Here is a 12573-nt window from a genome sequence, read left to right as displayed (position 1 = left end):
AAAAAAAAAAAAAAATCCCCGTCAAATTAATGCAGGCGTCAAAAGTGTTTTCTCATGTCCCTATGTTTTTGTATACATCGATTAAGCGCGCGCGTATTTGTACACTTCCGCAAGTCTGAATTGGGCGAATTCATCGGTTTGGTCCCTCCTCACATTTGCGTTCTTCTTAACATTTTCCACCTTCCCATGGCTATATGTTAACATTGTTGCGTATTTTCTGGGGAATTATTATTTTCCTGTTGTATCCATTTTTGCGTTACCCATTATCCGCCGGTTTTTTTCCCCCGCCGCAAGTCACTTGAACAATTTTTTTCGTCCTGGCTTTAGCCCTATTTCTGCGGTCGAACGTATGAGACGCCCCCTTCTTCTCCCCCAAGAAAATAAGCAACCTAGTGCCAAGGACGCATTCACAATGCGCAGGCATTCCGAATGCAGGCTTGCCAAAACACAGTCATAACTCCACGACTGACACTTGAACGGAAGAGCGCAAAATGGGGGAGCCACAGGAAGGACCCTTAAAATTCTCCGACTTCACCTTGTCCAAATATGGCAACAAGAGAATCAGGATAAACAAACCGGATGAAGATGTGAAATATTTGATTTCCCGTTTTACGGACAATCGGGAAATTAGCAAGTTGACCGGCCCAGTGACGTTTATCGTAAGGGGATAGAGCAGCGGTTAGGCGCACGCCCTAACTTAAACCGTGAGCCGAATGGCTAACCCCACAATGACAGTTTACACTGCACACTGTTCACTTTTTTTTTTTTTTGTTTTTGCCCCACCCACACACCAGTCCAAAGACCAACATGGAGAAAGCCCCACGGTGAATGACAAAAATAACAATGCCTTTTATTGGCTACTAAAAAACTCATCGAATGAAAAGGCAAAATCAAATCACAAGTCGTACATGTCCAAACAGAGCAACATGGATACGGATGTATTTTTTGTGCTGATGGAAAATGAAGAATATTCCGACATTTACCCCATCTCCAGTTGGCACGTGTTCGAACCAGACCTGTCGGCAAAAACGTTGAGCAAATTTAATATAGATAATAACCCGCAAGAAAAATTAAGAGCAGAACAAAACAACAGAAGGTTAGATGATATAATTGAAAGGTTAAAAAGTAAAGAAGAAAATATGAAAGTAAATTCCAAAGTGAGAGAAGAAGGAAATGCAAAAAAAAAAAAAAAAAAAAAAATTGTAAATTCAGACTCATCTTCATCCTATGAGGATGATGATTTAGGATTAAAAAAACAAGAAAAAAAACGCTTAAAAAATTTGTATAAATTAAGAATGAGAGAAAATCAGGATGAAATTGATTATGTCGATTCAGCTCTTTCCATTAGTGCTTTGCGCAAAAGTAAAGTCAATTGGGATTACAACAATGATGGTAAAAAGAGTGATGATGAAGACATTAATTTGGATGACTCAGGACAGGAAGAATTTGAGGACGATGATAATAATGATGAGAATGAAGATTCCGATAATAACTCAGAGGTAGACCTTTCTCGACTCACCACCTATGGACAAACTATGAAGTCTCTCCTCAAACAACAAGTCCATGATGAGGAGGATGACGAACTGAAGCAGTACTCCGATGATGATGACGAGGAGGAGGAAGAGGAAGAGGATGACGGCGATGAAGAGGAGGAGGATGACGAAGATGAAGAAGAAGTAGAAGGGGAAGAAGAAGAAGAGGAGGATGACAAAGTTGATGATGGAACTGTAAATATGGCTAAGAAAAACTTAGCCGCCAAAAAAAATATGCTAAAAACAGAGGCACAAAAGAAGGCCAAAAAAGGACTTGCCCTGAACAAACCGCAAAAGGATAAGCGACACGTACAAGATGAAAACAACGAAGAAGAGGATGAGGAGGAGGAGGAGGAGGAGGAAGATGATGAAGAAGAGGAGGATGAAGACGAGTACCAAGGGGATAAAAAAAGTACCCCACATAAAAAACAACCCCTACTACAAAATTCCAAAACAAACAGCATTAACGAATTCATTAAGGAAAAAATTAAAAATAAAGAATTACAAATAAAGGAAGAAAACTGTACAAAAATTTTACTAAAGCTTATTGAAAAAAATAATGGAAAAATGGACATCCTGACTCTCCTCGATGTTTTAAACATTAAAGAAAAAAACCAAAGCTTCTTGATCGTGCAGAAGTGTATAAAAAATATGTGCAATATTAGCTCGCAAACCATTAACAATAAAAAGGTAAAGATGGTATCCTTGAAGCCCAGGTTTGCCTCTAAGAAGTAGCTGTTCTCAACCTGTGACGGTGAGTGGGCAGCCCACCGATTAAATCCCATGTCTCTGAGCGGAGTCCCCGTCCTTAGTGATGCACCCGCGTATATACATATATGTGTGTACATATGTATGTATAGGAGCGCCCGCCTCACGTTGTCTTTCTTACATCAGCATGATGACGCGTGCCCCCACCCATTGCAGATATGTCCCTGCATAGTTGCGCAACAAATTTGATCACCCAAATCACGTTCTTTGCGTGGTACGTGATAGTAATAATTTCCTTTGCGAATTTTCTTTTTTTTTTTTTTTTTGTATTGCCCCAAATGAATCCCTTTTTTTTTTTTTTTTTTTTTCAACACAAATTGGAGAATAAACCTTTTAAGCTTTCCCATTTTGTGCAGTGTGCATTTGGCAGGAAAACTGAATGGCGGGATGCTTCCCCCACAAGCGTTAAAAGACAAACCGCCGTCCAACCCTTAACCTTTTCTTCGACCCCCGGATGTTCTCTTCAGCATATGGTTAGTTGTATGGTGGTCGCGGAGGTCACCTGTGGCACTCTCATAACGTGTGTGTTATTAAGTTGAGAAGTTACCCCCATCTGTTGTCAATATTAAATGCAGCTTACACGCGCTCAATATGCTAGTCCGCTTTGTAGAAAGGGGGACCTCCACAATGAACTGTACAATTATCCCCACACGACAGGTGCACAGAATGGCAAAATGGGAAGCATACCGGTTTGGAGTGTTATCCCCTTTAGCCGGAAGAATAACCATTTATTTATCCTTCTGCCAATTGGCGCATTAACTAGAAGGGTTTAATGCGTCACCACCCGTAGTGCATTCCCTTGTTCATATGGGCGTCGTTATTATGGTATTGTTGTGCTTTTCACGTGGTACTAGGAATGCCCCCCCGAGGGTGCCCTCACACATGCTTCTGCATGAGCATTAAAAAAAAAACAAAACAAAATTCTCTTACAGGGGGTACATTTTTTGGCCATTTTGTTATGCTCCTCCCTATTGGATCCATTTTAGTCGAGTTACCCCAGCAGGTAATCACACCTGTGTGCGACCAATGTTCATATTTTTTTTTTTCTTCTTTTTTGCCCCATATGAGATAACCCTGATCGCCTCTCCCACTTGAGCAAGGCGCAGGAGTACCCCTCTATATCATCCTATCGCCTGATATAAAAGCAGCAAAAATGGCAGCAAGAGACCCAGGACCATACCTGAACCAAGTGCCTCTGGGTTTCCCTAGTTACAACAGAAAAGTGTTTAGGGACATTTTGGCGAGGCGCGCTTTTATGGAGTCCGAAGTCAACACGCGCGTTTATAAAAATGTGTTTGACAATCTTGGCTTTAGGGGCCACATAAGAATTAACAACAAGGTAGGGCGGTGTAGCGGTTGAGTAGAGAGTGTGTGGACGTCTTGCAGCAGTAGCACCGGTTTGTAATTAAAGTGCAGCTGGACGGGATAAGAGCAGCTCCCTTCCCCGCACGGAGTCTTAAACCGGTCGACAAACAACCACACACACACACACGCAGGGTTAATAATGGATGGTTTGCTGGTGTGAGAGAATTCACCCCATTTTGTACTTTCATACATTCCTTCGTTTAATTTGTCCCTCAATTTCCTTTCCCATACATAAGTTGCACCCCTTTTTCTCCATGACCACCCCCTGCAGGTCGGAGTTAACCGGATACGAATGAGGTGCATACAAGGCGGGTACTCTAGAGGAATTTACAAATTCACGAGGATGGCGAAAATGGCTTTTTTTCAAACCGCAAGAGAAGGGTGGTTAAAAAAGTATGGTTATCGACCTGACCTGTTCAGGTAAAAATGGGGTAGAACAAGTCACGTCTCTTCCTCTCGCACGAAAAAAAAAGGGTTATTATATTATAAGACAAAGGGTACCTTAAAAAAAAAAAGGCGTGATGCTTCACACACGAAAGTTGTTTGCACTTGTGCGTTATTTTATTTTTGGGCAAGCGAGAGAGACAAGGCTAGGCAAGCTTTTTCTCCTTGTCCTGTTTTTTCACCGATGGATAATTCGCTTTGGACGTACGCACGTTGTCGGCATAGTGGAGAGGGGCAACGAAAAAAAAAAAAAAAAAAAAAAAAACACCAAATAGCATAGTATTGTATAACACACAAAAACACAATGAAACGTAGCGTAACATATTCAAACGAATGGAACACGCCCGCGGCTACTTCTATGAAGCGAACCGCTGCCGCTTCCATCGCTAACCCCTTGAAGAAACCATTTTTCATTTTCCCATACCCTGTACCGTCGGTTGAGGTTCCTCACGAATTCGATCAGGCTCGGCTTTGAGAGCAGCGCACGCTGCAGGTCTTCGTTGACTGCGGCGGGGGAACAGGCGGCAAATAAAGGTAGATTCGTACCAGAAAAAAAAGTGGGGGCTCATGAGAGGGGAGCTCTGCACAAAATGGGCAGCAACATATGAACCCCTCTCTCACCCCCCCCCAGTACCATTTTCCTATTATCGATATTTTCCAATCTATCCGAATGGTGTAGTAGGGGGAGAACTTTTTTCTCGTGTCTCCATTTCCCCTTTCACTGTTAAGGAAAGGTTTCTTTTAAAATCTAGCCTCGCTTACATTTCGACGGAAGGGAGTAAAGTATGGAAAGAACGGAGAAGCACATGGAGTCAAAGTAGCAGACATCGCGTTCTTCCCCAGTGGAATTGTCGGCACTGCATATGACCTCCTCCAAGATGCTTAAAATTCTTTTCAACCTGGTTATATTCTGCAAAAAAAAAGAAAAAAAAGGAGCAAAAATGCAAGAGATGTTTACACTTTACATTTTTTTTTTTTTTTTTTTTTAAATTTCTCTCCAAACATTATCGTTTAGTCTGGCGGCCTGACCAAATTGTGATTGTCCAATCCAGCCATTTGGCACTTTTCGTAGTTTTCCCGTCTCAATCTTCTGTAAAAAAAAAAAAAAGAAAAAAAAAATTAAGCAGACGTTAATCCATTCCTCGCAAAACACACATGCACAGTTGTCATGTCTGCACATGTCTGTTGAGCCGAATGAAAAGCTGCCCCAAAATATCCAACCTCGTTTTTACCTCGTCAGATAAATATAATACAAATAGAAGAACCTATTTTTGTAAATATTTTTCGTAAAGTTGTTATAAATCTCGTCATCCACCCAAAGGAAGTACTCCTGCGAATGGTAATATTGCGAGAAGGATGTGTACTCAAAAGGTGGGGAACGGGGGGGAATATTTTCAATAATTGGTTCCCTCGGTAGAGTGCTAAATGGGTAGACGTACCAAAATTGCCTTCAACTCGTTTACTACTCCAAAGTAGGGTTCATATTCAATTGAGTCAAATAGGTAAAGCTGAAAGGAGGGGGAAAAAAAAGAGAGATAGATAGACAGAACGGGTTTAAGTGCACACATTGCGGAGGAGAAGCAAAAGAAAAAACAACACCTATACATTTTCACACACGCGAACGAGCCTCTCTCTGCACCCTGCATAAACGACATCCCACTCGCATATATTTTAACATTTTTCATGTAGTCGATAATGTCCTCTCCAAAAAGGATATTCCCCTCCAGTGTGTTAAAGGCGTAAGGGTAAGACCCATAACTGCTGAAGGGGTGTGCCTCCCCCACCAGGTGAACGAAAGAACAATTAAAAACATTGTTCAAAAAAAGCAGTTGGACGGTTAAGCAGTCTATAAAAATGTCACCAACATCTCTTATAGAACAGTGGTGGTAATGAACGATCAACTTTTGTGGAATATGAACCATCCTTCTTCTTTTTCTTGTCAGCGTAGCTGCTTTTTTTTTTTTTTTTCCCTCAAATATTTTCCAAGCTTTAGGATGTTCACTGGTGGAAAAAAAGTTATAACCTCATGTCATAGTAACCACACTCCTTTTTTTTTCCCCCCTTAATACTTCAAAGGGTTGGGTTCACAAAACAGTCGCAACGCATCAAATAGGTGTACATTTTTTAAGTTCGCGTGGGGGGAAAAAATACAATAACACAGGCATTGTATAGCAGTGCAGCTTATCATTCCCTTGTTTAACACTCCACGGATACCTATTTGGCGTATCTTTTATTACACTTTTTTTTTTTTTTTTTTTTTTTTTTAACGTTTTTCCAACTAAGGGCAGGCAGTTTATTTATGTCCCCTTTTGTGAAACATGCGACGGAGCAGGTTGGGGAACGTACACTGGGATGAACCTTTTTCTAACACAGAACCTCAGCCAGATGATAAGGAGGCGAAAAAAAAAGAAAAAAAAAAAAAATCACAAAGTGTTATATACCAATAAATGAAACAAGCATAACATTTGAACCCTCTTATGTCACATTTTGAGGGGGAAAAAAAAAATTTGAATTTCTAATCATCTGGCAGGAATACTCCCCCCTTTTCTAGTCATCCCTAATGCAACACCTTTATAGTCTCCCCCCACAAAATTTACACGAAGTGGTAAAAAAATTGGAAAGGCATTTACAAAGTGGGTAAAATAAAAGCGATATGTGTATGAGTTCCGCGGCTTCGTCTTTATATGTAAACCTTCGATCACTCATTTGTGAATGATAAAAAGCGTTTAGGAAGTTTCTGTTGTGCGGCTGCGCCGACACAAAATTGTGAACTCGAATTTAGCCAACTGTGGATGGAGTCACCATAATGTTTAAATGTCTGTTTTACCCCCCTTACACGCGTTTCTCATTTGGGCAGGAGGTCCTTTTCCTTCTGATTTTAAATTGGTATAACAGAATAAATGTGAAAGGGGTAGACATGAAGATATGAACTGTGTCACTATCATGCCACTACGTTACCAAAATGAATGCAATTTAGCCGCGGGATTCTTCTACTTACTCACTACCCATTTAGTAGTAACCGGGTTGTCCCTTTTTATCATCACAATTGTGTGCCTGTTTTTTTTCCCCAACTTTTTATCTACTACGTGGGAGAATAGGAAATATTCACCACGCCTAACGGATGTGTGCGAATTTATTCAAAATGTCTTTTTTAAAGTATCGTAGTGGGTAGCAAATAGGCAGACTATCCTCTTGACACACGAAATGATGCCCCCGTGGGGTTTTAATAGCTACCCCGTTGTCACACACACAAAAGGAGGAAGAAAAAAAAAAAATAATAAAATAATATTTATTGGCTTCTTTACAAACAAGCAAGGTGAAAAAAAAAAAAATTAAGTGGCTTTCCAATTTTCTTTTTGGCTGTTTATACTCCGTGCACATGCCACATGTTCCATTTTGGCTGTTTGAAAAAAAAAAAAAAAAAAAAAAAAAAAGTAAACGCTACAAAATAGCTAGAAAAAAATATGAACGTTCAGGTAAGCCCATTCGTTATATTCCAACCCCACTATAACGAATGTGTCTATTTTTTCAAGTCGATGCACACAGCAGATCAAAAAAAAAAAACAACCGTACATTTTGCAAAATATATGCTGTTTTAAGTTGTTATTTTATGGCTGTCTCTATCTTTTTGCTTTGCGCACATAAGTACCGGGTTGCATTTACACGTGTTAAGCATATATACATGTATATCGCATTTGAAGTGTTATTTTTAACTCCCACGTAGAGGATTTCCCCTTTAAATTTCACTTTCTACCGCTGTGGAGTGAAGAAGTGTACCGCCTATCCTGTCCCCTCTCACAGAACAGCATCAATAACAACCACGCAGTAGGAACAATCATAAAATAACGACAAAATTGTCCCTTCACCGTGCCAAATTCCCATTATTATAACATTTGCGAACGTCAAGATGAACTTGTTCAGGAAGTCTATATGCTCACTTTGTAACTGCTGCAAGTGCTGCTGTGGTAAGGACATCATTTTAGGAAACCGGGACGCATCCCAACACCTCGTCTCACAACCGATGTGTGCGTTCTCCCGTCTGCATTCATTAGTGTACAACTTCTCCGCTTGCATGTAAATTATGCGATAGCGCGAGCACTTTTGCCTTGGCTGCCCGCTGAACAGCCGTCTCCTTCGTGTGTACAATACCCTTGCACCAACCTTAATTTCTCATTCAGAAAAGGAAGAAATAAAAATCACTGAGAGGACCTACACCTACAACGAAGTGGACGCACGCTGCAGTAAGGAGGAACCCATCACTTTCCCCTGTATTCCAACGGAACGCATCATATTAAATTCTTCCGACAATCCTCCTCTGTACTACCATCAGATTGATAGCGAGTTTTACGCAAAGAACATTTTGTACGACGTGCCCCTCATAAGTTACGCTCAGGGCCCCTTTTACGAAAAAATGCCTGACTTAAAAGATAATGAGAAGTATCAATTGCCGACCATCAGTTATGTATCTGATCCTGTGTACCTCCGACGGAGGCAAAAGTGCGCTCTGTCCGATATCACAAAATCTATTTGTTGCGATTCATGCGAATGCAAGTGCAGCTAGCCATATGTACATTTGTACGTCCATTTGCAAAAAGTAGCAAAAGTGGGGTTTCTTCTGTACATCTGACTGGGTTCACACGTCTTGTCTACCACACCATTTACTTATTAGTTCATTTTACTATTATTTTGTTTGTGTGCTTGTTCTTTTTTTTTTTTTCCCCCCCCAACAACATGGAAGCCACTCGCAAAATAAACAAATTGATGAGTTACAAAATAATTAACAAAAAAAAAAATAAAATAAAACAAACAAGTGGTGGAAAACACACCGACGGGAGCATGCACATTTGGGGCGAACTACCCATTTGAGAGGTGCGCCCCACGATAGACACTGATATCGTCTTCTGTCCACCACGTTAGGCATTAGTGAGAAGCTTTCCCCTCTTCAGTTCATGTCCACACCCTGCTATATCGAAATATTTTACTCTGCGAAAAAAAAAAGAATAGCAGACAAGTGGATATGTAAAAAGGGGGAAGAAATGATTAGAAAAAAAAAAAAAAAGGTCTCCTTATCAACTTATATTTTCGTCAAATTCTTATTCATGTGGGGCATACTTGACAGAGGCATGCTTGATAAAATCGCAACTCGTGCAGATCACTTTCCCATAGGTGTCTCCGACCCATCCACATCCTATTGCGAAAAAGGGGGGGCAAACCACCGCTCGCGTATCAATGTAGGGGAGTGAATACATACACTGGGCATATGACTCACCGAGCGCACTGCCTCATTTTTAGAAGCATCCGCGTCGGATGTGTGCAGGCATGTGAAAACTACACTTGGTACGTTAAATGCAACAGGGGATTAATGGACCCTCAGACATATACCTGTACTAGGATTGCTGCAGTCGCAGAGTCTGCAGTATACGTCGTCCCAGTGATCATTCCCCCTCATCGTTCTGTGGAAATTATTCTCGCAGCCTGCAAAATAGGTTGTCACCATGGAAGAAACGGTAGAGGAAAATGTTGGCAACAGTGGCGATGAAATAAGCGGTGCCATGGTCACTGGCAACGTCGGGGGTTAGGGATAAGAACAGGCTCAGCGGCGACGATATCGAAATGCGACCGCCATGGTGGGAGCTTCTCGGGCGGACCATCTCGTGTAGGGTGGCAACATCTCCCGCACAGTTCTGTTGTGCACATGTGGCACAGTCCTACATCGGGACTCGTAGCGCAAAACAAGACGGCGAGCATGAATAAAAAAATTCGCTTCATTTGTGCCGTCAAATTTTGGGGTATAATTACACTTGGGGGAGGTTTTTTGTTAACATGGGAAAGAGGAAAAAAGGCCACCCTTAGGAGGAGTACACATCTGAATTAGCAGACCAATATGTACATATGTGTTTGTGTGATTGTGCATGAGCAACTGCGCTGTGTCTACTTTAGCGAGGAATATGTTCAGACTGGCACATGGGGGTGTAAAATACGCACAGCTAATTGCACAACTGCCCTTCAAAAAAAAAAAAAATATATAAATATATGCCCACGCTTGTGTGTAGTCACTTTTGCAACGAATTTAAATAACTTTGAATTTTTTTTTTTTTTTTTTTTTTTTTTTTTGCCAACATTTGCATAATAAAAGTGTGTATGCACATTAATGAAGACTCGCGTGTTGACTGTTCTGCCCGATTTTTCGTCTGAGCAAATGCTACGCCTCTTTTTCTTTTCTGCAAAATGGCTCCATTTGAACTATGTAGAGCGCATGATTATTCCTCACTACTAAATGGGTCATGCAAGGAGAACAAGAGGAACATGCCAAAATGCTGCTCATCATTTCGTACTTGCAATGTAGGTGCAATGTGTTTGAAGACAATATGGAACATGCCATCTCGTCCGGGAGAAAAACAACAGCGCCGGCATGAAGAGGCCTACTTGCTGTTTGGAAGACTACTCGATGTTGACACGCGGGGGGTCAGCAGTAACGTAATAGGAATGTAGAAAGTTGCTAGCACAATCGCATACACCACGCGGTGTGCAATTTAAAGTATGGACAAGGGTAAAAGTTTCCCCTTCATATCAAATGTCCCTCCATAAAAGGGAACGTCTACACGTGAAGTATTTTTTTGACTTTTTTCACAAAGTGGTGAATAATTCTCACATATCGAAAGTTGTATTTAAAAAAGGGGTAAAAAAAAAAAAAAAAAAAAAAAAAATTCATATGAATGGCACGGTGCCATGGAGGGGGCTGGGATGTGTTCCTATCCCCCAAATTCGGCCTGCGCCAATAAATCACATCACATGGGGCGAATTCCCCACGGTGACTGTCTAAGACACACAGAGGGAGATGAGCCTTTACGAACGCGTCGTAGTGGGGTTACATATATATATATATATATATATATATATATATATATATATATACATATTCGCTGGGTGACGCGGTTGCTGTAGGGGAATATTGTGCAGGGGGATATTGTAAGTGGACTATTCCTCCACCTAGACAATTTGCATGCCACTCAAAGGTAGGCGCGGCCCCGCGTGAGGTTCCAGTACTTGACAAACTTCTCCAACAAATCTGCTTTGACATTGACGAGGGTGCCCCCCGTGGGCTTCATGAGGCCCATGAGGCTCCTCAAGTAGTGGACGAGTTCATCGCAGTTGGAAAAGTCAAATTCGCGCAACGATTCTGCAATGTCCTTTTCGTTCAGCCACACAATTTTAATTTTATTATATATATTAAAACAGAGAAGGATAATATGAAGGACGGGATGAAAAACGGTATGCGGAGAGGTGTAAAAGTTACTCCATTTTTTGTTAAGTATATTTGTTTCGTAAATAAAAGCGATCAAATTGCATTTGTTTTTAATAACATATTCTGAGTGAGTAAAAATTTCATTCTTCCACAGGAGAATACAAGAGCCGTTACTTTTCATGCCCTCTGGAAATATGACCACTGATTTTATTTTTTTATTTTTTGCAAAGACATGTACTTGTTCTAGGTTTTTAAATTCTCCTTTCTTGTTTGGAATGGAAAATTGTAGTGATAGCTTTATTAAGTCAAAGAAGAAAACAGGAGACAGACTTCCATTTTTGTTAATAATAACAAATAGGGGGTTGAGACGATATGCTAAATATAAAATGTCGACGAAGGAGGTAAAGTTGGACAGATATATGTGGCCATAATCATCATATGTGAATGGAATTTTCTTCTTCATGCATTTTATTTTAACTCTTTTGTGGCTAGCATACTCCTCATCCATGTAAAAAAAACCCAAGTAAAAAAGCAACAGTCGGCAATAAATGGCTTGTATAATTTGATAGAAGAAGTCCTTTACGCTCTGGAATATGAAGAGGTTCACTAGGCTGTTTAGGAAAACCATAAAAATTAATGTCAGGGATAGGAAGCAAAAGCGACACAGCACCAGGGGGAACAGAAGAAATTTTAAAAGCTTCTCGTGGACACTCAATTTGTTGTTTACCCATAAGGGCAAAAATGGATTTATGCCTGTAGCTGCGTCTGCGAACTCACGATATTTTTCCATTTTTCCATATTTTTGAGTTTTTACATATGTATATATATATACGTCTCATCCGGGGGGCATGCTTCCCGTGCCGCCTCTGCTTCCGTTTTCTTGCCGCGTTTTTCTGTGGCTTCACCGATCCGTCTGCAATTTTGTCCCTATCACCTTCCTTCCTCTGCTGCCCACTTCTTGGGCCCCTCCCCGAGTGGGACTCAGCTGCGAAAACATACGTTGTACACCATGCGGTTCTGTGTCCTCCGCAAATTTTGACACAAATGAGCCTCTGCAAACACAGCGGCGCCAAGAGCTTTTATGCGTGTTCATGGAAGTGGAAACATATAACAGCCCCCTTCCAACAAAGAGACCACAGGTGTGGAACCATTTAGGAGAACATAGTCTCTCTGTCCTCACAAAAAAAAAAAAAAAAAATGTTCCATTTGGCAGAAAGG

General features: G+C 40.9%; 6 protein-coding genes across 6 annotated transcripts; 3 read left to right on the top strand and 3 right to left on the bottom strand.

Annotated features, from left to right (window-relative positions):
* Window positions 1–491: 491 nt before the first annotated feature.
* AK88_04414 (uncharacterized protein) lies at window positions 492–2267 on the top strand (the record flags this gene model as incomplete). Its single annotated transcript, XM_012482024.1, has 2 exons — window positions 492–659; window positions 795–2267. The coding sequence occupies 2 exons, from the start codon at window positions 492–494 to the stop codon at window positions 2265–2267; spliced, it is 1641 nt and encodes a 546-aa protein (XP_012337447.1).
* A 1186-nt stretch (window positions 2268–3453) lies between these two features.
* On the top strand, window positions 3454–4089 carry AK88_04413 (uncharacterized protein; the record flags this gene model as incomplete). Its single annotated transcript, XM_012482023.1, has 2 exons — window positions 3454–3639; window positions 3937–4089. The coding sequence occupies 2 exons, from the start codon at window positions 3454–3456 to the stop codon at window positions 4087–4089; spliced, it is 339 nt and encodes a 112-aa protein (XP_012337446.1).
* Window positions 4090–4434: 345 nt separating this feature from the next.
* On the bottom strand, window positions 4435–6031 carry AK88_04412 (uncharacterized protein; the record flags this gene model as incomplete). Its single annotated transcript, XM_012482022.1, has 6 exons — window positions 4435–4613; window positions 4872–5019; window positions 5139–5199; window positions 5342–5439; window positions 5549–5617; window positions 5786–6031. 6 exons carry the CDS (start codon window positions 6029–6031, stop codon window positions 4435–4437), a joined length of 801 nt encoding a protein of 266 aa, XP_012337445.1.
* Window positions 6032–8016: 1985 nt separating this feature from the next.
* On the top strand, window positions 8017–8670 carry AK88_04411 (uncharacterized protein; the record flags this gene model as incomplete). The annotated part of the gene is made up of 2 exons (XM_012482021.1): window positions 8017–8074; window positions 8288–8670. 2 exons carry the CDS (start codon window positions 8017–8019, stop codon window positions 8668–8670), a joined length of 441 nt encoding a protein of 146 aa, XP_012337444.1.
* A 352-nt stretch (window positions 8671–9022) lies between these two features.
* Window positions 9023–9606, bottom strand: AK88_04410 (uncharacterized protein; the record flags this gene model as incomplete). Its single annotated transcript, XM_012482020.1, has 3 exons — window positions 9023–9092; window positions 9222–9297; window positions 9492–9606. 3 exons carry the CDS (start codon window positions 9604–9606, stop codon window positions 9023–9025), a joined length of 261 nt encoding a protein of 86 aa, XP_012337443.1.
* Window positions 9607–11119: 1513 nt separating this feature from the next.
* On the bottom strand, window positions 11120–12145 carry AK88_04409 (uncharacterized protein; the record flags this gene model as incomplete). Its single annotated transcript, XM_012482019.1, has 1 exon — window positions 11120–12145. The coding sequence occupies one exon, from the start codon at window positions 12143–12145 to the stop codon at window positions 11120–11122; it is 1026 nt and encodes a 341-aa protein (XP_012337442.1).
* Window positions 12146–12573: the final 428 nt, after the last annotated feature.

This window comes from Plasmodium fragile (genome assembly GCF_000956335.1).
Source record: "Plasmodium fragile strain nilgiri unplaced genomic scaffold supercont1.62, whole genome shotgun sequence".
Taxonomy (NCBI): Eukaryota; Apicomplexa; class Aconoidasida; order Haemosporida; family Plasmodiidae; genus Plasmodium; species Plasmodium fragile.
Note: the sequence above shows the minus strand (reverse complement) of the source record. Positions and strands in the feature narration are given on the sequence as shown.